Genomic DNA, 24,285 nt, shown 5'->3' with positions numbered 1-24,285 from the left:
GATGGGCGCTAGCGGTCCCCGGCGGGGCCCCGGCCCCCCAGACGGGGGCTGGGGCTGGGCCGTGCTGGGCGCCTGCTTCGTGATCACGGGTTTCGCCTATGGCTTCCCCAAGGCCGTGAGCGTCTTCTTCCGCGCGCTTATGCGCGACTTCGGCGCGGGCTACAGCGACACGGCCTGGGTGTCCTCCATTATGCTCGCCATGCTCTATGGCACAGGTGCGCGCCCCCTTTCGGACACCGCCCCTCTCCCCCAAGCCCAGTACTGAGGATCCGGATCAGGGACCAGGAGACATCTGACCCCTTGAGCATCCCCCAGACCTCTCGGGGAGGGCATGGAAACCCCTGCCTTCCTGTGGAAGCGTTAGCGCCAGAGAGGGGAGGAGGTGGGCTCCAGGTGGCTGATCTGGCAAGCTTGGCCAGCTGGAAGGGCCCCTCCATTTCTGTCAAAAGACCCAAACCCGCCTATGTTACAGGTGGGGAAACTGAGATCTAAATAAGATTCCCACCCCAAAGCCCTAAACCACCTGGGTGGGGATGGGGGCGATGCTGGAGTTATCCTAGCAAAGCCGTGTGGATGATGGAGGTGAGGGGTTGGGGAAGCCTGGGGAGGAAGGGAGCTCATAGGGAATGAAGCCCCTTCTGCTATTTACCTTCCATGTTCTCAGGAGGGCAGGGGACCCGTATAGGCTCCACCCCTTGTGTTCCCCCATAGGGATCTCTTTGGTGTGTCCCAGCCAAGCTATGTGACTTTGGCCAAGCCCCTGCACTCTCTGAACTGGGGGCGAGTGACCTCATCCCTTCAAGTCATCTCTTAAGGCTGGGAGGTACAAAGCCTGGAGTGTCTACCAGAGAGGGGTCCAGCCCGATTGGTGACCCTGCTTTGCCCATAGGCCCGGTGTCCAGCATCCTTGTGACCCGCTTTGGATGTCGGCCGGTGATGCTGGTGGGTGGGCTGTTGGCCTCGGCCGGCATGATCCTAGCATCCTTCGCCACGCGCCTCCTGGAGCTATACCTGACAGCTGGGGTGCTCACAGGTGAGGGTGCCCACTGCTCCCCTCCTTGGGGATGGGGTTGCGCGTGGGATCAGGAGGCCTTGCCACCAGACCTCCTTGTCCTCAGTTTCCGCGTGAGGAGCGGTCCTCGTCCCTCGGCTCAGTTCACCCCATCCCTTGGTCTGTCCGCCCTGGGGCAGGGGTGTGTGTCTGGGGGGTGTTCGCGCCTGCTTCCCACTGGGGGCTGGGCTGGGAGCGCCCTCGGAAAGACCGGCACAGCACTGCCTCGCCCGCAGGCTTGGGCCTGGCCCTCAACTTCCAGCCATCGCTCATCATGCTGGGGCTGTACTTCGAGCGGCGGCGGCCTCTGGCCAACGGGCTGGCGGCGGCCGGCAGCCCGGTGTTCCTGTCGGCGCTGTCGCCGCTCGGCCAGCAGCTGCTCGAGCACTTCGGCTGGCGCGGCGGCTTCCTGCTGCTGGGCGGCCTCCTGCTGAACTGCTGCGCGTGCGGCGCCGTCATGCGGCCGCCCCCGGGGCCCGGCCCGCGGCCGCGCAGGGACAGCGCAGGAGACGCGCCGGACGAGGCGGAGGCGCACCGCGCGGGGCCGCGCGTGCGCGAGGCGCCCTCTGGCGGTCGGACCCGCCGGCGCCTGCTGGACGTGACCGTGTGCGCCGACCGCGCCTTCGCGGTGTACGCCGTCACCAAGTTCCTGATGGCGCTCGGGCTCTTCGTGCCCGCCATCCTGTTGGTGAACTACGCCAAGGACGCGGGCGTGCCCGACTCCGAAGCTGCCTTCCTGCTCTCCATCGTGGGCTTCGTCGACATCGTGGCGCGGCCGGCGTGCGGCGCCCTAGCCGGCCTGGCGCGCCTGCGGCCACACGTCGCCTACCTCTTCAGCCTGGCCCTCATGGCCAACGGGCTCACGGACCTGAGCAGCGCGCGGGCGCGCAGCTACGGCGCCCTTGTCGCCTTCTGCATCGCCTTCGGCCTCTCCTACGGCATGGTGGGCGCCCTGCAGTTCGAGGTGCTCATGGCGGCTGTGGGCGCGCCCCGATTCCCCAGTGCCCTGGGCCTGGTCCTCCTCCTCGAGGCTGTGGCTGTGCTCATCGGACCGCCCTCTGCCGGTGCGCCCCGTCGGAGGAGAGGGTGGCCTAGTGCCCCGGGGTCCGAGGGAAGCCCCCCTCCCCGCCCTTATCCTGGATGGAATATCCTGGGACGAGGCAGGGGAAGGGACCCTTCTGGAGAGACAGCCCGGTTACACTCCCCTTCCCATGGCCAACTAGTCTCCCCTCCAAGCTGCACCACCCGCTCAGGGTAGGGCCGGAAAAGCCAGGAAATGTGCCAGGAAGAACCCAATGTGAGTGGTCTCCAGCAGATGGCACAAAGGCCTTGTGAAGTGCAGGTGCTTATTCTCCTGCAGAGAGGCACAGAGGCCAAGTTCAAGTTGCCAGTCCCAGAATCAGATCTGAGCCTGCCCAGTGCTTAACGCCCACACCTCTGAAATACTACATCTGAGTGTTTAGTCTCCCCAGCCTCTGGGGGTGACTGGAATAGGGAGTGTCCTTGGGGGACCAGGAGCAGAGTTCACAGCGGGCAGGGCGCTGGGGTCTTCCACTGTGCACACTGCCTGCTGGGTGCTCTATACTCACATAGGAAGTCATCCTGATGAGGTGGTAGGGTAAGGCTTCCTGCAGGGTGGGCATGAGCGTGGCCTTTCAGGACAGGGCAGGACCCCACAGGAGAGGACACAGGGTGTGTCTGGGGGACACTGTCCCTATTCAAGTAAGGCAGGAACTAGGATCAGAAGGGTAGAGGGGGGAGTTCCTAGGGTCTTCCTGGTTGGTCAGGTTATCCCTGAAATGTCAGGAAGCCTGCCCGTGAGCAGGAGAGAGCTGAGGTCACAGGCTCCAGGATGAAGCCACGACAGGGGCCACCTTTGCTGGGACCCAGGCTGCAGCTGAGATGGCCCAGGCTAGCTAAGCGCCTTCATCAGATTTTGCCAATTCACTTGACCCAGTGGGAACCACAAAGCTCCTGAAGCCATGTGAACAGCCCCCAAGCCCACCACCAAAAGTTATAAAACCAGCCAGAGGCTCAGAGACTCATCTTTCATTTTCTTGTGTGACGCTGGGGTGGACCTAATAGGTAGAGAAGGTATTTGGGGTGAGAAGAAGGTGAGGACTGCGTGTGGGGTGGGACTGGCTGCTGGGCTAGGGTCAGGAAGGCAAGTTTAGGGTACTGCTCAGAGGGGTACAGGGTGGGCAGCTGGCTTGAGGACCGCCAGGGAACCTCCTGAGGCCACTGAGATGCATACGGAGAGGGTCACAACCTGCTGTGGACTGCCACAAGGAGGCCCCTGAGAGAGCGAGGCATCTGAAGAGCCACACTTTAGGGGAAATACTTGGAATTTAAAGATTTTCCTGAGGGAATTCCTTGGCAGTCTGGTGGTTAGGACTCTGCACTTTCACTGTGGGGAATCTGGGTTCGAACCCTGGTCAGGGAACTAGCATGCTGCAAGCCATGCAGCGTGTCTGGGGGGATAAAAAAGATTTTGCCAAGTATGAAAGTAACATGTACCTGTGATAGCTTGGAAAATACAGAGAATAGGAGTAATCTCTCCACAAACCCTGCCTCCAGTCCCATGCTGATGATAGCTCAGTCTGAGTTACATGGGGCCCCCTGGGAGGGGGGGGTGGCCTGGGAGGTTGGGAGAGAGCTGAACCTGGCCCCTGAAGACCAAGGCAGTTAGGTGGGAAAAGCAATAGTTGGGGCCCCCAGGCTGAGCCCTGTACTCTCCCAACTCCTAGGTCAAATATCCCCAGCTGGGCCAGTTCCAGGGCACATGTGGAGTTTGGATCTGGGGAACAGGAGGGCCCTTATCAAGTGCTGCCTCACCTCAAGCCCCATGTGCTCTGTCACTTCAGTCATGTCTGACTCTTTCGCGATCCCATGCACTGTAGCCCACCAGGCTCCTCTGTCCATGGGATTCTCCAGGCAACAGTACTGGAGTGGGTTGCCATTTCCTTCTCCAGGGGATCTTCCTGACCCAGGGCTTGAACCCTGCATTGCAGGCAGATTCTTTACCCCTGAGCCACTGGAGAATCCCCGTATCACTTAAGACATTGAGATCCAGGGAGGTGAAGTGACAGTTTTAAGGTCTCGAATGGCAGAACCCTCATGGATTTCTGCCATCTGAAACAAAGACTGGGGCGTGTGTGTCACCCGTGAGCCCCAAGACCACTGCGTGTGTGCGCGCCTGTGTGTGAAGGGTGGGCTCCCCTGCCTGCCCTCACCTGCCTTCCACCCTCCCCGCAGGCCGCCTGGTGGACGCGCTCAAGAACTACGAGATCATCTTCTACCTGGCAGGCTCCGAGGTGGCCCTGGCGGGGATCTTCATGGCTGTGGCCACCTACTGTTGCCTGCGCCGCCCCAGGGACGGCCCACCCAGCCCAGGCACCGAGGGCGGGGCCGGCGACGAGGAGGAGGCTGAGGCCGAAGTGGACTCTGACCTCCCGCCCGCCGGCACCGAGGAGCCCGATGGCCTCGAGGCCGTGGAGGTGCCGAGCCCAGGCACTGGGCCTTTGCAACCCGAGAAGACGGAACCAGGGCTGGACTCTTGAGTCTGTGTAGCGCCGGGTGGCAGGGACTTCGGAAGTGGGGCTTCCCCTCTCGTGGGGGGCTGCTCCTGGGGGTCACCTCTGGGGGTCCATGAGGGGAGCTGCCACCCTCAGCTGCCCTGGGTGGCCCTGGTCCTGCCAGTGAGGCCGCTGTTGCACGGCCTGTGTGAATCTGAAGTTCATAAAACTGAGCTGACAAGGAGTTCTGTTTCTGCATCTCTGGCTGCTCCCTGGGGGTGGGGGGCCGGGGGCCAGGAGGGAGTCCGAGAGGTTCTCCCCCGGGGGCCTCTGATGGGAGCTGGCGGGCGCTGGGGATGGAGTGGCAGAGGTGGAGGACGGCAGGGGAAGGTGTCCTCGATCCCGGCCCCGCGCACTGAAGCCTGGCCAGCAAGTGCCACTGGAGGGGCCCAAGGCAGAGAACGGGCACACGTCCCAGAGCAGTGGGGCGGGGCTCGATCCGGGCTCCCCTGTGTGTAGGCAAGCTTATGTGACTCCGTAACTCCATCTTGTGGCAGCTGGGAGAGCTGGGGCTGAGGGTTGAGGGATGGCACCTACCTTGCCCCCTCACCTTTCTAAAAGGGACCCTCTCTCTAGAGACCCGGCCTCCTCTCTCTAGGGGATAAACTCGGGTTTCCTGGGGCCTTTGCTCTGGACACGTGTCCCTGTGGACACATGGCTGCTGGCCTCCCTTCCCCAGCTTCCCGGGAGTCCTAGAGAGAGCTCCTCAATGGCACTCCTTTTTTCAACTTGACTGCGGTTGGGTCTTAGTTGTCGGAGGTGGGGGTCTTCCTTGCATCGTGCCAGATCTTTGCTGGTTGTGGCGCACCAGCTCTCCAGTGGTGCTGCAGGGGTTCAGCAGCTGCGGGCTTGTGGGGTTAGTTGTTCCACAGCACAGTGGGATCTTAGTTCCCTGACCAGGGATTGAACCCCGGCCGTCTGCATTGCAAGGTGGATTCTTAACCACTGAACCACTAGGGAAGTCCCCCCCATCCGCCCGGTCAGTGGTATAGGGAGTCCAGTGCAGGGAGCTCCAGGTCTCACCCTGACTGGGACAGTTTAGGGATGTATTTTCCCTTACATGTTCACCCTCTTCCCACAAATGGGACACCCCTTTTCTTGCTTCCCTCCCTCCAAATCAGGTGACCAGGGCCCATGACTCCATTCATCCACACTCCGTAGGAGAACCCATCCCCCTGGTGAGCCCTCCCCACTGGTCTCATTTTCCATCCATGCCCCGGGAAAACCCCAGCACGTACCCGGCCGACTGACACTGTGTCTGCAGTTTCCCCGAGTCACTAGAGCAGTGACTACATCTTATTTAACGAATATAGCACTGACTATGCCAGGCACCATGCTATGCTCTTCACAAAGGTTAACTCATCCTCCTAAGGACCCAAGGAGGAAGGTACCCCCACTAGCCACACTCACAGGTAGGGAAACTGAGGCCCAGGAGGTTAGGAGGTAGCTCAGGGTCACAGGAGCTGTGCCTCGAACCTAGGCTGCCAGCTCGTCTGTGCCCTTGGCCTCCCTGCTGGCTGCCCCTTCAGAGAGGTGATGCAGTCTGATGGCTCGAAGGGAGCACACGCAGTGACAGCTGGTCCCTCTCTCCAAGCTCCCAATCCTGCCTGAGGATCCCACAGGCATCTCTGCCCGAGACCCACACATGCAAACCTAATAAGCAGGAAACCACCCCCTCCTTGGCCACCGTGGGCTCTACCCACCTCTCACAGCCTCTTGCACCCCTCCTGTTCTCCAGATGAGCACAAATTTCATTTTCCAAACAGGGACACTGATGGTGACAAGGGTCACTATTAATCCCACTAGGATCATAGGTGTGGGCCAGAGTTGTCCAAGAGAAGCAAAGACATGGAGTACTAGCGTGGCACCACCCACTGGGTCCCTCCCCTTTGGCCCTGGCAGAACAGGTGGCCTGGAATGGCCAGGGCATCCTTAACTCTCTCCTCATTTGGGGCCTTGGATCTGCCTGACCCAGTATCTGTCCCGTCTTTTCCCAAATAAAGGTTTAGTTCAAGGGTCACAGAGGAGAGAGGATATAAAAGGCTCCACAGAGCAGAAAGCCTGGGAGGCAGTGGGGAAAGTGGAGTCTTCTGAACTTGACAGATCTGAGTCCAAATCTCACTTCTTCCCCATACACCAAGGGGCCTTGAGCAAGCCTCTTCTCAGCCTCAGTTTCCCATCTGTACATGGGGACAGCAGTGTTCATCCAAAGAACTGCTGTGAGGAGTCAGTGCCATAACGGCAATGTTGGTGAGCCGTGTTGCCCCTCTCCGTGATCAGGGCAGCAGAAGAGGGGACATCGAGGGGAGAGAGGGTCTGAGGCCACTGCAAAGAGCCTGGCTCCATCTGGGTTTGTGTTTATTCAATACAGGCCCAGTGCCCAGGCCTCCCCAGGGAAGTGGCTGAGCCAGGGGAAAAAAATAAATAAAGGCTGCCGAGGTGAGTGTGGACGGGGGTGGGGCCAGCCTAAAGAGAGGCGAGGGTGCAACGCTGGCCCCAGCTCGGCTGGCCACCCGCGGGCCCCCCGACTCCTGGCAGGCTCGGGGTGGGGCCGGCAGAGGTGCCCACGAGCAACGAATCCTGGAATCCTGCCACCTCTGACCCCTCTTCCTTTCTGCCCTCTCTCTCCTTCCTAAGGCAGGTCAGGAGACTAAGCTCTCTGGCTGGCTGGGGAGCTGGGGGTGGAGTGAGGGGTGGAGAGGGAGGGGGCCAGGGCCGAGGGCCCAGGCCACGGCCCCAGAGCTCATCCTGGCGGGCAACCCGGGTTCGCCGTGCAGGACAGAGGAGCAGGGAGGCACGCGCCCCAAGCCAGCAGGCCTTTATGCGCTGCGCACCCTGTCGTGCGGCGGCCCCGCCCCGCTCCCGAGCCGCGTCCTCCCGCTCACCCTGCCCCCCGGACCCACACCCCGAGGGGGCACTCAGGAGTTACACCAGCTCCCGCCCTTGTCCAGGGGCCCGGCAGCCCCTCGCGAATCCCTGGGCGGCTCCCCGGCTGCTGTGTCCTCCTCGTCTTCGTCCTCCTCGTCCTCGCCGTCCGTGAACTCGTCCTGGCTGAGGCCGTAGGCCAGCGTGGTGTGAGCCAGGTCCACCTCGATGGGGAAGACGTCGGCACCACGCAGCACCGAGTAGCAGTCGTTGTAGTACTTGGACATGGTGGACACGAAGCGCTGCAGCTGGAACACGATGTCCTGGACTGGGGCGCAAGGGGCGGCAAACGGCGCCGGTGGGCCAGGCTGCCTGCACGCAGGGCCCCACCGACTCCGCCACCCTTGGGCTTCCCTTTCATGCACCTCACTGCCCCCTGGCACCCTCGGAGGGGGCCAGGCCAGCCAGGGCTGCCCAGCCCTGCACAGTACCCAGGCCTCCCCACTCCCAGTTCAGGGAGTGGAAGAGAACTGCCGGGGTGGGGTAGGGCTTGGGGATGGTGGGACTACACCCCAAGGAGTCCACGGGACACGGCCAGTCCCACCCTGGCCAGGCTCTGGGAAGCTCCCATCTCGGGTCTGACTCAGAGCCAGTCTGCCACAGGCTGTCCCTGGGAGCTCGGGTGAGTGCTGGACCTCTCTGAAATGGGGAGGAGGATGGTGTCGGGGGGCCTCGCAGCCCCTCACCATGCTTCTGGTCGAGCAGCTCCATCTTTTCCAACACGTCTTTGCGCATCTGCGAGAAGCGGGCGCGGGCCTCCTGACGGCAGCGCAGGATCAGGCGGTACTCGTAGTTGCCTGTGCTCACGCGGTACAGGGGTTCCCCGAGGGCCTGGGCCCGGGGGAAGCACGTCAGGGACCCTGGGCAGGCGGCAGGGGTCGAGGGGTGGCGGCAGGGAGGCTGCAGAGAACCCGCCAGTTCGCAACCCCCCCACCACACGGCACTTTTCAAAGCTGCCACCGTTCCCCTTTCAAAGCTGCCACCGTTCCCCGTTTCTGAGATGTCTGCAGTTGCTAGAAGTGCTTAGGGATAGCTTTGTGAAAACAAAAACAAAACCCCAGACTCTTGCCACATTAAATGAGTGTTGAGTCACAGATGGACCCTGCTATCAAAAATATTACAAAGTAGCAAGAGAAAAAAACCCGGCTCTCAGGAGTGAGAGGAAGGGCATTTTTTTTTTTTTTTCCTGCAGGAGCCTCACCAAGTCTAGAGGGCAGCTGGTCTGGGAGCAGGCAGTGGGGATGGTTCCACGGCAAAAATGGCCAGCACTTGGGAGGCCTGCAGAGGCCACAGGGAGGGACGGAAGGACAGCCCCCAGATCTGCACAAACAGGGGCCTGGCCAAGTCCCCAGGCCGCTCCTGGGCAGGCCCGCCCCACCCCGTGTCCCTGGCAGGCCCAGGACGCTCTTGGGGCTCTGTGAGGCGGGCAGGGAGAGGCGTGTGCACCCCGAGCCACTCCAGGACCAGGGCTGTGCTCCCCCACCCCACTCACAATGCAGCTGTACTCCTCGTCGTCCATCTCCTTGACCTTCAGGCAGTAGGACTGTGGGGCGGGTGAGGCCAGGCTGTCAGGGGGGCTGCACCACCTGGGTGCGCACCCTGATGGCCCCAGTTCCTCCCATGCCCCCCTAGAGCCCTCGGCCACCCAGAGGAGCAGCCGTGCCAGGCCTTGTGGGCCCTGCACACCCTGAGCTGGAAAGAGCTGAGACGTGTGGGGAGAGGCTGACCCTTGCCCTGGAGGCTCAGGGTGGTGAGGGCACTCATCAGGGACGATGGAAAGGGCCCGAGAGCCCAGCATTTACACCCAAGTCCCAACAGATGCTCTGGGCTAAAGGATTCAGGATCCAAAGAACTTGAGGAAGCCCCTGAAGACCCAGGTTACACATGGGTCTATCGAAGGCTCTGACAAGTCCTGAAGCAAAGGACCTGGGCCTGCTCAGTGGAGTATTTTTCCTCAACTCCTTTGACCGCAGAATTACCATTTGATCATAAGACTCATGAAAATCCACGTTACAACCAGTGAGCTAGACTGATCCACTGTTAAAGGGTGACTGAAGAAAATTCCCATGGGGTCAGAGTGGGTCCCGAGCAAAGGCGCCACCCACCCCAGAGCTCCTCTGAAGAGTCAAGGCAGGGCCTAGGCTGCTGCCTGAGCCCCGAACACCTCCCTAGGGCCCTGGCGCCACGTCCCCAGTCAGGTGTCACCAAGGTCCCGGCCCTGACCCGCTGGCCGTCAAGCGGCCGACTGAAGAGGAACAAACCTCCAGGTGGGCTCTGACCCCAGCAGGCCGGGCCCACACCACTGCCCCCCCAGGAGGCCGGGGCCCACTTACCAGGTACTCGAACTTCACGTCCAGGTACTTCTTGATGGTGAGGCGAGTGTCCGGGATGGCTTTGTTGAGGTACGTGTTCAGGTCTGCCAGCATCTGGAAGGGGAGGTGGGGTGGACGCTCAGGCCCCCTGGGCAAGGGCGGGTGAAGGCTGGAGAGGGCGACAAGGAATGGCACTGGTGCGTCCACCCTTCTAGTGGACTCAGGTGTCAGAGCCGAAGGGAGATCCCCGACTGCCCTGTCCATTCCGAGGAGGAGACAGCCCAGGCCAAGGGCAAGTTGTAACTCTGGTGGGGCCAGGGCCGGAAACCAGCCTGGAGGTCAGTGCTGAGGTCGTGGAGGAAGAAGGACTCAGCCACGGTCAGCTGTAGCAGCCCACCCCCAAACCAGCCCCTAGGTGCTCCGCCTCCAGAATAAGACACTCTCCACTGGCCACACTGCTCCTCCCCGCTCACATACGGACCCACGCACGCTCCACGTGACCTACCGGCTTGATGGTCTTCAGGAGCCGGATGCCAAACTTCTCGATGCTGCGGTGGGCATCAGCGAACTTCACAAAAGCCTCACTCGCAGCGGGCTGGGGCTCCCGCACCCCGATCACAGAGAACACGTCCCCAAAGGCTGCGTGACAAGTTTGTTCTGAAGGCCGCCCCTACTTGACCCCTTAACGGAGAAGCCAGGGATTTGTTGGGGAGAAGCATGGTGGGGGGCGTGTGGCGGGTCGGAGGTTGAGGTCTGCTGGTGGTCTACATCCCAGGGAGGTGGGTCTAAACCTCAAGAAAGGTGGATCTACACCCCTAAGAGCTGGACCTGTACCCCCAAGGAAGGTGGGTCTACATCCAAGGAGCTGACCTGGTTCCTGAAGTGACCAGACCATGCGAGGAAGACAGGGTCAAAGTGGAGTAGGTGAAACTGTCTGGGAGCAGAGTACTGGTCTAGGAATCTGGTCCTAAGGCCAACCCTGCACCTAAGGAGCTGGGTTACTGCTTCTTCTACCTGGGCTTTGTCTTCCCAGCTGTAAAATGGGATTAACTGAAGCTAACGTGTAGGAAACACAATCGGGAATAAGAAAAGGCCTTGTACATTGTAAGCAGCAGTATAGACAGGACAGAGCCCGCATGGAGAACTTCTGCACCCCACAGAAGCTTAGCTGGTCGAGAGGCTCCCCGCTGGCCCCATCACCATCACACCCCCAGATCTGACATGAGGTCAGATGCTGCAGGGTCTGCTTGAGCTTGGGCAGCAGAAAGGCCCCAGAGAGAAGTTCGCCCTCACCCTCCCTGTGGGGTGTAGGGAGGTGCTGAGCTCAGAGTGCAGGGTTTTTTCCAGGGTCATGCAGCAGGTTCAGGGCGTCCTTACCCCGGTGTGTCTGTGACAGCTCGTAAAAGGCCCGGAGGAGGTTCTTGGTGTGTTCTGTCATCCCTATGGGAAAGACCCAAAATGAGAGGGACAGGACCACACGGTGGGGATGCCATTGGTCCAGGACACGGCCTCCAAACCCCCACCCCACCCGAGGCCCACACTGTCCTTGAGGTTCAGACTTTTCTCGCTCGGTTTACGTGGGCCGTTCTTTTTTATGGGCACATGTTACTTTTATAATCAGAAAAAGCAGGTCTTTAGATTTTCTTAAGAATTTTTAATGACTACGGTCCTAGAATTGTGTGGCTGGCACCCTGCCCCTCACTGCCATCACGTTTAGAGCAGGGCTCCAGAGCTCCACCTGGGGGAGAACCCGGACCGGGCACTTCTGGTGCAGTACCCCACCCACCCAGGGCTGCTGGCGGGAGGGTGTGCCTGCCCACCTTTATACAGCTCGGCAGTCCGCTCCAGCTCCTCCAGCCTCTTGACGAGCCCATCTGTGGGGATCAGAGAGCCAGGGGTGAGGGGAGAGACCCAGGGATCACTGGAGCCAGGCTTGGGAGAGGCGAGGTGGCCCCCAAAGAACCAGGAACAGCACAGGACAGGGTCCCAGGGATGGGGACTGGGCACCTCAGGGCGGCTGGGCTCGCAGGTGTTTTGTGACGAGCCCAGTACATCCAGACAAGGCGGGACAGCAGGGTGACCCTCAGGAGGCTGTGATAAGCACCACCCCAGGAGGCTGGGACATGGTGACAAGGATGCAGGTGCTTCCAGAAGTGAGGAGTAAAAACCGGATTGGGCCCTCCCCAAGGCCATGCCCAAGGGTAGCTGCCCAAGGCCGGTGGAAGGCAAGCCCCTGCCTAGCAGTCAAGGACCTGGCCAGAACTTCCAACACACGCCCTGCCGACGGCCAGGAAGCAAGGCAGTCAGAGACAAGTGGGAGAGATGGGATGCATGACAGTAACTCTTAAGGTAGGCTCAAGGCAGCCCGCCACCACCTGGCAGCTCAGAAGGGACAGCAATCTGGGAGGGGAGAGAAAGGCAGGAAGGGCTTTGAGGAAGAGCTTGCACTGGAGTGGGCCTTGGCGATCGTCTTCACTGACTTCACAGGTGTTTATCCTGCACCCACTATGTGCCAGACCCCGTGTTGGGCCAGGAAATGACCTTGGTGAATGAAATCTGAGTGGTGCTTTCCAGGCCCCTGGTCTAGCGGTGACAGTGGCCAGGCCACGGCTGGCAGGGGCAGTAAGGGCTGCCAGGTGAGGGAAGGGGGCAGCTGCCTCACCTCCAGGGCTCAAGATAGGGACAAGTGGATGACCAGGGCCGGGGCTGCATTCCAGATCAGGGTGGGGCGGGGCTCCGGCCAGCAGTGATCACCACCCTCCTCCACTCTGATAAGGGTGAGGCCCACACCCACCTCCCCACCAGGAGCACGGGCAGCAAGTGCGGGGCAGGGTCCATGGTGGTGGCTGCCTGGCCCAGGGCCTCCTAAGACAGAGCCTGGCCTCACTGGAGCCCTCCACCCAGCTCAGTCCTTTCTCCACATGAGCTTTTTGGGGCAGATTACTTCCCCCATCTTATAGGGAAAACCAAGGTTCAGACAGGTAAAGCAACTTGCCTAAAGGTGTGCAGCGAGGGCTGTGCAGGCCAGAGTGCCCTCTGCCCCCTCAGTTTCCTGTGCTGACCTGGGCCAGGGTTTTCTGAGTGGGAGGAAAGGAAGGGTTGTAGAAGCCAGGTCTGGATTCTTAAATCTGGGCAGAGAATGCAGTGTGTGTCAGGCTGTCAGGGAGGAGGGTTTGGGTTCAAGGGGTTGGTGGGGCGCTCCTTAGAGGTCTTCAGAGGCTTCAGCCACTGGGCTGGCCTCCAGGCCCCAGCGCCCCAGCACCCTGGCGCCCAGCCAGCCTGGCAGTGAAGGAGCCACGTAAGCGCCGTGCTGTTGTTTTTAGCTGGGTCATGGGACATCATGACAGCTTCAATTTTAGAAACCCTATTTAAGGCTGGGGAAATTGCAAGGTTTGGGGGGGAAAAAACACAACAACCAGTTCTAATTTCATCTCGACGCATGGTAACTACAGTAACAGGGATTTATAGGCACCAAGAAGCTGAAAATAGCAGCCGCCACTTTTGTACACCCTCTGGAACAAGCTCAGACCCCACCCCCGATGTCCCAGCCAATAAAGCCCAGTGCGCCCAGCTGAGCCTACAATTTATATTGGTATTTATATCTGTCCCCACACATACACAGCAGAGCTGCTGCTATTTATAAACTCGGGCTGGTGACGGCGGGAGCGGGACCGAGTGTTTCACCGGTTCCCCCCCCACCCCCCGGGGAGAGCGCGTGTGCACACGCATGGGTGGGTGTGAGCATGTGGGGAGAGAGTTGTGTGTGCACAGGCATGTGTGGGTGTGAATGTGCATGTACTCAGTTTTCCCGCTGCGGGAGGCGAGCGCAGCCACCTCCAGGTCTGAGCAGGAATTGCTGGGCAGCAGCACCACCTCCTGGAGAGAGGCGGGGGGCCGGGTAAGCAGCCCGGGAGCAGCCGGGACGTGCTGGGGTGACGAGAGGGCACAGGGTAGAACTGGGGCTGGGGTAGGGGAGGCCTGGCTGTGTGAGAGCAGCTGGGGGGCAGTGGCGAAGGCACCAGCTTGGGGAGCTTGGCAGGAGGCACCTCCCCACCAGGAGTCTCTCATCTGTGACTTGGGCCTGTCTGTGAACCCTTGCTGGAAAGCGGGGGGGAAACGGGCTGTAAGAGGCCTTCACTGTGCACTGTGGGTGATCTGTGGGAGCTTGGAGAGGCCTCCAGGGAGGCAGAGAGATGGTGAGTTATTGGCCCCACCAGCAGAGGCCTGGCCCAGGCCAGCGGGACACATACAGGTCTGGTGGGCAGCCGTGGCACCCGACCCCCGGAGGCCTGGGCCTGAGTCCCCTGGGACCAGTGGTGGGGCTGGGAGAAGGGGGCTCACCATTGCACAGGATGGCCCGGCTCAGACCCAGAGCATCTGCCGTCCCCGAGCTCATGTTCTCGACCAGCCGATGCTTCACCTTCTTCAGCACTGGGACCAGGTGAGAAAAGGACTCATGAGGTGGAGTCTGGGCCCCCGGGGCCAATCCTGCTCCATCACAACTCACTGGGAGCAACAGCAGGGCCAGAACTGGGGTTTGGGGTGGGGGTGACTATGAAGTAGGGAGGGTCCTGGTGGGGGGTTATGGGCTTTCTGGGCTCCCTGACCTTTTCACTCTCTACTTGAGAGAGGTGTTGGGAGCCTGGAAACAATAAGTATGTAAGGCACTTAATTGAGGGTCTGGCATTCAAAGTGGCTATCGACTCCCACTGAAGTCCAGAGCTGCCTAGGCCTGACACTGGCGTCTTTTCTTAAAAACCAGAAGGCAACTGTGGCCCAAGGGTGGAGGAAAAGGGTGCTGGGCCCCAGAGCCAAGAGATCTGGGTGGGCTTTCACCTGGGGGCACAGCGCCTCCCTGGGTCCCGGGCTCTGGTGTGCAATGAGGTGGCTGGTCCAGAGGACCACGAAGCTACCATCTGGCTCCTGAGCCTGGAAGCATCTACAGAGCCAAGGCCCAGCCCCCGAGCAGGAGGTAATATGTCCCAGGGCATGCTGTGGGCAGCAGGACTGGCCTCTGCCCCAAACCTGAGGGCCTGTCCAGACCCTAAGGCTTTCTGGCAGCAGGTGGGCAGAAGAGGCCAGGGTTGAGTGGGGTGTGCAGGTGGGCAGGCGGTACCAGGCAGGGCTGGGCTGCCCTCCCCTTTCAGAGTGGTGAGGGACTGGGCCTAGTGAGCTGGAAGGCTGCCCTACGACATGAAGGCACCAGAGCAGGCGGTCGGGGGAGGTAGGGGAGTGAACCATCAGGCAGGGAGAAACCAGAGACGGGTTCCGGGGAGCAGCCCTGGGTCCTCCCAGCTGCTTTGGATTGGCTTGGTCGGAGGGTCAGAGGGCACAGCCACGTGACCACTGATGCACTGTCACAAGGAGACAGAACGGGGGCTTGCGGAGCCCCTGGACGCCACTGCCCCGGCACTGCTTACCAATGTCCAGGGACATGCCCTGCTTGGGGTCCGCCTGCAGCTTGTTGTAGTGGATGGTCACCTCCCCCTGGAAGAGGACAGCAGAGCTGTGACGGAGCCCCTGGGCCCCAGCCCCTTCTCTGAGTAGGCCTGTTTGCCCTGGTATCTATGGTCATCAAAGAATCCTGAGCACTGGGAAAGGGCTCCTCCTCCTCTCTCCACCCACCAGGCCCCAGAAAATCGGCAGGGACAGGGCAGACAGGCTCCCTGGGGTCACAGAGCTCACAGCCGGGCGGTCTGTGACACTGTGTGCCCTGCCCTCCCCCACGCCACGGCCACAGTACAGACCTCTGCCAGGCCACTTTCCTGTCCTCTGAGAGGGTCTTCTAAACCAGCCCCCTTCTCAGGAGTCCTGCCATTCGCCCCACAAACACGTCCGAGCACTTTCTCTGTGTCAGGTGCTGGGGGTGCCGGGGAGCAGGTACGAGGGTGGCCGCAGCCCCCCAGAGCCAGAGGCCAGCAGGAGAGGCCGATGCAATTCGCGGAATTACACCAATCGCAGTCCAGTGACTGGACGAGAAATAGCCGGCCTCCCTCGAGAAGGCTGCCCTGACCACGTGAGGCCACCACGGTCAGTCTCATGCTTGAAATCCTAAGACCCTTGAGCTGGGGGCTGAATTCATTCAGATACAAAACAGGATTTCAAAGCTGCATCCTGAAGGGAAACCAGAGTGAACTGAGGCCATGAGTCGGAGGGATGGGGGGCGTGCAGAAGGCTGCCTTGCAGGGTGCTCAGGGCCGCCACGGAGCACAGCTGTAGGGGAGGAAGGAGCACCAAGGTGGGACCAGATCTGGGCTCTGCTCCAGCTGTGCGACCACAAGCAGCTCCTTCCCTCCTGCAGGGCACTGGTGAGATGGGTGCCCAGATGTCTGCCAAACGTGGCGGCTGGGGAGTCCCCAGGCAATGGCAAGGCCACGCGCACCTGCCAAGAGCTATTCTCATGGGTAATGTGAGAGGCTGGCGTGAGACAGGCTCGGGAGGACAAGGAGGGTTCTGGTGGGTAGGGACGGGGGAAATGAGAAAAGGGATCCAGAGGAGGGGTTACACGCACCCCAGTTCCGTATCAGAATGAAACATGGCCCACCACCTCCCATGATGCGCTCCTCTGCCCAACAGGAAATGGCAGGGTAGTAAACTCCACACCAGGAGGAGCAGAAGAGAACAAAGGGGAGAGGGTGGAAGCCGTGGGTCCAGGGCTAAGGTAAGAAGACGGACTGTCAGGGATGCTGGTACCAGGCCTTTAAGACACAGAGGACAGGAGGGAAGTGAGGAGAGGTCTGGCTGGATGGGGTGAGAGAGCCCAAACACTCGACCGAGCTCAGCGGGCAGCTGGATGCTTGACTCTCAGAGCGTTAAATCATCCTGCGGCTTTGTGCCTTCTTCACTGTTTTGGTTTCGCAAGAGCTACCAGCAGCAAAAATCTCCAAAAACATGGCAGAAGGGCTGCATGCTTTTGGGCATGGCGGGAGAGAGGGGCTCTGTAGGGAGAGGCCTTGGCATAGAGCAGGGTGGGAGAGGCAGGAAACAGGCAGTGCAGTCTGGCCTGCTGAACAGGACGCCAGCAGCTGGACACGGAGCTGCCCTGGTGCCCAGAGGGGTCCCCGGGGTGATGTGCGAGCCCAGGAGAACCCACAGGACTGCAAGTTCCTACAGGGAACGGTAGGTGGGGTGCCTTTTTCCCTCTTACACCCTCTTGGGCCCAGCATGGCTCAGAGGACATTTCCTGGGTATCTACTGATCCAGGTAGGTGCACCATGGACTTCTAGCTTCAGCTCCAGCCCTGACTGGGGACACGCTGGCTCACCCCGAGGTGTGGTTCTGAGTCTGACAGCTCCCCTGGGAGCTCGAGGGCAGGACCTTTGAGTCGTGGTGCCCACTCTCTCACCAGGGCCCAGCACAAGTCCTGGAGGTAATCAGCATCTCCCAAATGGACCTGGGGGAAACTGAAGGGGCTGGGATGTGATAGACCCCGAGGCACAGAGGAGGGAGCTGGGTGAGGGCCAGGCCCCCTGCAGGCCCACTGAGGCCTCGGGCAGGCTGGAGGTCTGAAAAGGGCCAGCGTCCCCATTGCCGCCGCAGCCTTACCTTCACTTCCTGAATCATCTTGGCCACCTCCACCTTAGTTTTTCCTTTGATTGACCTGCCATTGACCCCTGTGATCTCATCGCCAGCTGCCACAGTGCCATCCAGTGCGGCGGGTGTGTTGTCAAACACCTGTGGGTGTGGAAGGGGATGGGCGGGAGGAAAGGAAAGCTGGGAAGAAAACTGGCGCAGGCGGGCATTCCCTCCACCCCAACCAGCACCAGCCCTGTCCTGGTCTCTACTCTGTCCCTTGCGTGGTGAGGAGAAGGGCAAGGCGAGAGAACACCCCAACAGCCAGATATGAATGACCCACCTTCTTGGGGGAAAGGGAAGGAGGACAGGAAGTAAATGTGACTGAGAAGATGTCCCTTTTCTGATATCAACTGCACCCAACCTTACACACCCACTGGAGGCTTTGTTCCTCCAAAGTCATTTGTTTAGATTTTCCAACAATGCTGCTCGGAGCTGACTGGGTGCCAGAGCACCACTGATCAATTCCTGCAACCTCACTGCAGTCCCCAAGGAGCAAGGGCCCCCCCCGACACGAGCCCCTTCTCCCCAAGTGACCCCATCCAGGGGGTTCTGTGCTCACTGGCTCAATGCGGCTGAATGTGTCTGTTAAAAGGACAGAAACAGGGGGAGACACTCAGGATGAGCAGGCGACAAAAGTGTGTGCTGAGTCCCACAGCCCCATAGTCCCTGTGGGGCCCCAAAACGCCGGCAGCCAGGCTTACCTGGAGCCTCAGGAGCCTGGTGGGGGGGCCCCACCCCACCCAACAGCTCCGCAGGAAAGGCCTCTCTCTGTGGGCGCTGGGAGACTGGCTGACGCCCCACAGCGGAACCCACCAGCTGACTCTGCCACCACACAGAACTGTGAGACCCGTCGTGACTGTGAGGGCTCGCTCTTAGATACAAAGACGGGCGGGGAGTACTGGGCCCTTGAAAAAGTGTCCCATGTGAAAAACACCGAAACATTTAAAAAAGAACCACAGGAAACAGGAACAAAACAGGGGCAACAATATGAAAGATTATGAAAATAAATGGAATAATATGAAATATTCTAATATTTATATAACATGAAATATTTATATAATATAAATATATTTCAGGTATATTCATCTCATATAATATGAAAATAAAAAGAAAACTGCAATTAACATCTTCACAGAGACCTGAAAAACAAGAACAGGATGATGTAAAAGGATCATTTCGAAAACAGGAAAACACAAAACATAATTGAAATGGAAAATGCCAAAGGAACTTTGGAAACCAAGCAGTGGGAAGCAAAAAAGAGATGGTCAGAAATCAAGAAAAGGAATATTAAAAGATCAATGGAGGAAGCCCAGAGTTTAACCAATAGGAAGCCCAGAGTCTAACCAATAGGAAGCCCAGAGTTTAACCAACAGGAAGCCCAGAGTTTAACCAATAGGAAGCTCAGAGTTTAACCAACAGGAGTCCAAAAGCGAGAACAGAGAGCAGGACAGCATCAGGGATAATATGTGAGATGCAGAAGAGAAAGACATGGGGTTTCCAATGAACCTGCCCCTTGAGGTTCCAGCTCGACAGACAGAGAAAGGATCACGCCAAGAGCTGTCGTCACGATGCTTCAGAATGCCAGGGACGAAGAGAAGTGCCCAGGAGTTCTGATGGGCCAACAGTAAAACACGTTACTGCAAATAAAGGCTCACAAGTAAGACTGGCATCACCAGACAGGACAACTATGCTGATGGCAAAAAGACAATGAAATGACACCAGCCAGTTTCTAAGTGAAAATTATTTTCAACCTTGATGTTCGTTCTTGAATTTGACCCACTCACGTGTCAACTGAAATGAATATGAGAATAACAACTACAAAAAACAGAACGAGACCCTTACAGAGACACAAGTTCTCAAAAAATTGACCGCCCTAGCAGCCTTTCTCGGAAAGCTACAGGAAACATGCTCCACCAACGTGGGGAAGTAAGCCAAGAAAGAGGGATCCTGGAGATGAGGGGATCCAGCCCACTAGAGGAGAGGGAAGGGGTGGTTCAAAGAGGAAAGACCAGCGGTGGAGGACAGAAAGCTGATGGGAAACGTTTGCGGTAAATGTACTGAAAACACAAGGAGAATGCAAATGGAAAAAAAAAGAAGAAAAAAAAGAAATTACTTGTTTTAAAAAAAGAAGATTGAGTTAAGAAAAGAATCACAGGCTTTCTCAAAAAATTAAACACAGAGTTAGCATATGACCCAGAAATTCCGCTCCAGATTTATACCCAAAAGAAATGGAAACATATGTCCACACAGAAACTGGACATGAATGTTTATAGCAGTGTTATTCGCAACATCCAAAAGGTACAAACAACACAAATGTCCATGAACAGAGGAATGGGTAAACAAATGGTGGTCTATCCATCCAGTGGGATGCTGTTCAGCCATGAAAAGAAGGAAGTGCTGAAATGGGCTGCAACGTGAATGGATGTCAATGTGACATGATCACTCAAGGGCACGGGTGGTTGTCAGGGTGATGAGACAGTTCTGAAACCAGAGATGGTAGCTGTAATCCATGAGCGCACTAAAATAGCACTGAGTGGTTATACTTTAAAACCACTATTGTATGCTACGTGAATTTCACCATAATAAAAATATTTTTTGAAAAAGTACAAACACAGAAGACCATTAAGCTCAGTACCTAGAACAGCACCTTACTGTGCTCTGAGCTCTCTGGGTGGGGTGGAGAGGAGGGCCTCTGTTTTCTTGCTTTAACTCTAGTGTCTGCAAAATACCCTGGCCAGGCCCTGAGGAAATATTCCCCAAACATGATACCTATTGCACTGCCACAGACTGGACCAAAACTGACAAGGTCACCGTGCTAGGAAGATGGAGTGGGAGGAAGCAGTGGTTTGGGAAGAAAGTTAAATTCTTGTCTCCTTGGCTGAGAGAAGCTGATAGATGTTTACAAGGGACAGATCAAGAAGTAACGGGATAAGCATCTTACTGAGAAAAAATGGGACCTCCGACCTGAATCTACAGCTAAAAGGGTGGGAAGCAGTGTTGCTTCTGGGATTGGGTGGAGGCAGGCCTGGGGAGGGGGAAGGGCGCCAAGATGGGGTAGAGCAGGGAATTGCTTATTTGACATTGGCCTTTTAGTACTCTTGACTTGTTAAAAGCAAGTCAGAGAGTCTTTGATTAAAAATAAAACTGAATTTTGAAAAAAATCAATTCTACTATTTATAATCACAGTTCACACTAAGGACAAACCTGGCCCTCAGCAGGGGGCAGGGATGGAGGGGGAGGTGGCACAGGAGGCCGAACAGGCAGATTTCGAGGAGGTCAGGCCTGGGGGAGGCCTCCCCAACACCTCCTGGGTCAGAGGAGGCCAAAGGGCTTGTAAAGGCCACATTCTGAGTGGGCAAGACCAGATCCAGGGAATCTCCATCTTCAAGGCCTTAGAAGTGACTCTTTTGCAAGATCCTCAGAGAGACTGATGTTTCTCGTCTGCCACCAATGGCTACTTAGCTGAGAAGGTTAGAATAGAGCAGAGTCCAGGTCAAATTGATGTCTAGGGGAGCAAAGCTTCCTTCCAAGACTAGAGAGATCACTGACTCTGACCAGCCTCACAGTAAAGGAGGCCAGTCCCCACTTGCGAGTCACAGATGACAGAACATCACCAGGGCAGCTCCTGTGCGATAAGGACCACAAACTTGTAAAGTGCCGCTGGCAGATCATCTGGGAGAGTGAACTGTCATAAAAATAGTAACAGCTGCCATTGAGGGAGTGCTGCTTAAGGGCCAGAAACTGTGGGATGTCATTGTTGAGTTCATTCTTCACAGCAACCCAAAGATCCTCAGACCTACGCATTTTACATCCCCAGTTTCCAGGTAACAAAACTGAGGCCCAGAAAGGTAAACAAGTTAATAAGCAGGGAAGCTTGCATTTAAACTCAGGCCATTCATAGTCTTTTTAGGCTTTCTACTAGGCTTCACACTTGTGTTAGTACCAAAGGTTGATGGTTTTGTTGATTCATTGGCAACACTGTTACTGAAGGTCCACTATTTGCCAGGCATTGTAGGAGATGCTGACTGCAGTGAACAAGCAAACTGGGATCCTGCCCTCATAGTGCAGAGAGTCTGGAAAAGTGGCTAGATACAGAATTAGTGAGCAAATCCATGACAGTACAGATGGTGGTAAGTGCTGAGAAGGAAAAAAACCAGATTGAAATGACAGAAAAACAAGGGTGGATCTACTGAGAGGGGGTATTCAGGGAAGCCCCTCTGAAGAGAATAAAGAGCCAGCTTTACAGAGTGGAGGAATGAACCTTTGTCATGTCCAAGTAGGGAGGTGGCTCGCCCCCTCCAGCACCTCCCTCCTGCCTCCAAAGCACTCAATACCTGAACAATATACAGACAGGGACAGTACTGGGCTCCTCCTCCAATGCTGATCCCGATCAGGTTCTGAGCATCCTTCTGCAGGGTCACCTTCCCAGGCACAGTAGGGATTCCGCTGGAAAGAGAAGCACGTGCAGTTGAGTGTCCTGGACAAAGAATGACTGGAGGAGATGGGGATGGAGACAGGCCCTCCAAAACCCCCAAGAGCCTCCCAGTGCTGCACGTGCTACAGAGGGAAGCTCTTTCTCATTTGGCCAAAAAGACAGCATTTTGTCATTTTGTGCTGGAACACCGCAGAGCTCTAGGATCCATGCTAATGGAGGATCAAACCCCAACTTGGCCATTTATTAGCTGCGTGTCTCAAATAAGCAAGTCACCCTCTCTGCATCTCAGTTTCCTCATTCATAAAATCATTTGATTAAAAAAAAATGGCCATTTTAAAAGTACATGGAAGCCACTTAACACCAACTCAGCCAAGAGTAAGTACTCAAAACAATAGGTCCCTATCCCTGTTCTTCATTCTCCCTCTAAGAGTTGAGTCAGACTATTCTTGTCACCTTCTCAGCTACATAAATCACAGGCGACCACCTCCAGGAAGCCTTCTGCTGTTAACCTATGCATCACCCATCTCTCAATTGTTATATTCAATTACCTCTCCATTTTCACTATACATTAGCACTTATTTATGTTTTATGGCAAATACTCTCATTTATTCTCTTCTTCACTCGACAAACATTTGCTAACAACCTGCTGATGCTGAGCACCGTCAGTGCTGAGGACACAGAAAGGCACTGCATTCAGACCTTGCTTTGAGGGAGGATACATTCTAATAAGGAGACTAACTTAATTTTTGAAAATCTCTCCCACTAATCATTTATGTTGGGAAGGAAGGTATGTTTATGATATTCCTATTCATCCTTCAAAACCTAGCTCAATTCTGTGACTTATTCATCCTTCAAAACCTAGCTCAATTCTGTGACAGAAAGAAAGAAAGTGAAGTTGCTCAGTCGTGTCCGACTCTTTGCGACCCCATGGACTGTAGCCTTGCCAGGCTCCTCTGTCTATGGGATTCTCCAGGCAAGAATACTGGAGTGGGCTGCCATTTCCTTCTCCAATTCTAACAAGAAAACTAACTTAATTTTAAAAAATCTGCCCCACTAATCATTTATGCTGGGAAGGAAGGTGTATTTATGAAATTCTTATTCATCCTTCAAAACCTGGCTCAATTGCCACCTCTTCTGTGACGCCTTCCCTGAATACCCCAGCAGAGGCACTGCTCAGCTGGCTGGGTTCTCCTTGTAGCCATGTCATTCTCCATCAGGGCCCTTGTGGCCCTGAATTGCAATTATACTTCAATATGTCCACAGCCTCCTACAGATGGTGAGCTCCTAGAAGGGCAGGATTCACTGCAGCTTCTAAGCTTTTGCTGAGAAGCAAGGGTCTGTGGAACTCCAAAGTCCAGAGATTTAGGGGGATCTGGGGTTCCTGCACTCGTGGGACTTGGGGTAACAACATACTCACAGTTTATCCTCCTCGATGTCATAATCCAAGTCTGCAAACATGGTTCCGAGAGTTTCAGTGGGCTGGCTAACTGCCCAGCTCGGCAGGGGAATGGGGAACTGGATCGGGATGAGAAAAGAGGGCAGGGCTTAGGAAACCAAAGTGCCTAAATACCAACCCCAACCCCGGCTATCAGCGAGAGCCAGGCCCTCCTCCTCCCCTCCGAACGATGGGGGATTGTCCCGAGGTGGGGGGTGGGTAGGTGATTCTTACTAGGTACAGAGGGGGACTCCAGGCCAGGGCTGGGGGCTCAGATCCCAGAGCCCGCCCCACGGGTCTCCAGGCCCTCAGGAGCTGCCTCTGTAGCTCACCGGAAGCGTCAGTCCCACAGACGGGTCCGGGCCAGGCTGGCACCTGAACGCACCTGCCGTTCCACCTGTCCGCGGCCGCGACTGTCGCGTCACTTCCGACGGGACGCGGAAGTCCCGCCTTCCTGCCCTGGGTATTTGCCCCGATCCCTGCAAGCAACCCTTCCCTCCCAGCCTCCCAGGGCTCCCAGAACCAGGAAAGAGAATAAGTATTGACGGAAGCTCCTCCTTAGCACGAAAAAGCGGAAACAGAGTAAAGGTCTGGAGAGGCCGACGGCGCTCAACCCCGCCCCTTGCCCTATGGCCGCCGCCATCTTGGTAAGGGCAGGGTTCTTCCCAGCTTCCTTAGCGGGACGCAGGGGACCAAGACGCCTGGCTGGTTGCTGTGGCAACGGCCGCATCCTCAGGCGGGGAGACCTCCAGCGAAATTCAGTGGACTACAAACCTCGACAGGTTCCCTTTGACATTTTCAGCACCCCGTGTTAGGGTGCTGTGACTCCTCAACTAGAATGACTGTCCTGGCTGGAAGGATCCTTCGAGATGCCTATCTAATCTGAGTTTTGCAGGCCAGGAAACTAAGTGCCGGTAAGGGGAAGAGATTTTGTCCAGAGCCTTCCACAGTTGCAATAAGATCCAGATCTCAACCCT

General features: G+C 57.3%; 2 protein-coding genes across 4 annotated transcripts; one reads left to right on the top strand and one right to left on the bottom strand.

Annotated features, from left to right (window-relative positions):
* On the top strand, positions 1 to 4,611 carry SLC16A8 (solute carrier family 16 member 8). The gene is made up of 4 exons (XM_018049070.1): positions 1 to 215; positions 890 to 1,033; positions 1,288 to 2,115; positions 4,307 to 4,611. The coding sequence occupies exons 1-4, from the start codon at positions 2 to 4 to the stop codon at positions 4,609 to 4,611; spliced, it is 1,491 nt and encodes a 496-aa protein (XP_017904559.1). The 5' UTR covers position 1.
* On the bottom strand, positions 6,963 to 23,857 carry PICK1 (protein interacting with PRKCA 1). 3 transcript variants are annotated; one of them, XM_018048745.1, is made up of 13 exons: positions 23,543 to 23,857; positions 23,291 to 23,388; positions 21,773 to 21,884; positions 17,409 to 17,537; positions 15,284 to 15,350; positions 14,205 to 14,294; positions 11,684 to 11,737; positions 11,241 to 11,303; positions 10,369 to 10,502; positions 9,885 to 9,977; positions 9,044 to 9,094; positions 8,238 to 8,382; positions 6,963 to 7,819 (listed from the first exon to the last, which is right to left on the bottom strand). In XM_018048745.1, exons 2-13 carry the CDS (start codon positions 23,329 to 23,331, stop codon positions 7,545 to 7,547), a joined length of 1,254 nt encoding a protein of 417 aa, XP_017904234.1. In that variant the 5' UTR covers positions 23,332 to 23,388; positions 23,543 to 23,857; the 3' UTR covers positions 6,963 to 7,544. The 3 variants fall into 3 exon arrangements, with proteins under 3 accessions (XP_017904234.1, XP_017904235.1, XP_017904236.1); XM_018048746.1 differs by having other exon boundaries at positions 23,641 to 23,857; XM_018048747.1 differs by having other exon boundaries at positions 23,694 to 23,857.

Source organism: Capra hircus, chromosome 5 (assembly GCF_001704415.2).
Source record: "Capra hircus breed San Clemente chromosome 5, ASM170441v1, whole genome shotgun sequence".
NCBI lineage: Eukaryota > Metazoa > Chordata > Mammalia > Artiodactyla > Bovidae > Capra > Capra hircus.
Note: the sequence above shows the minus strand (reverse complement) of the source record. Positions and strands in the feature narration are given on the sequence as shown.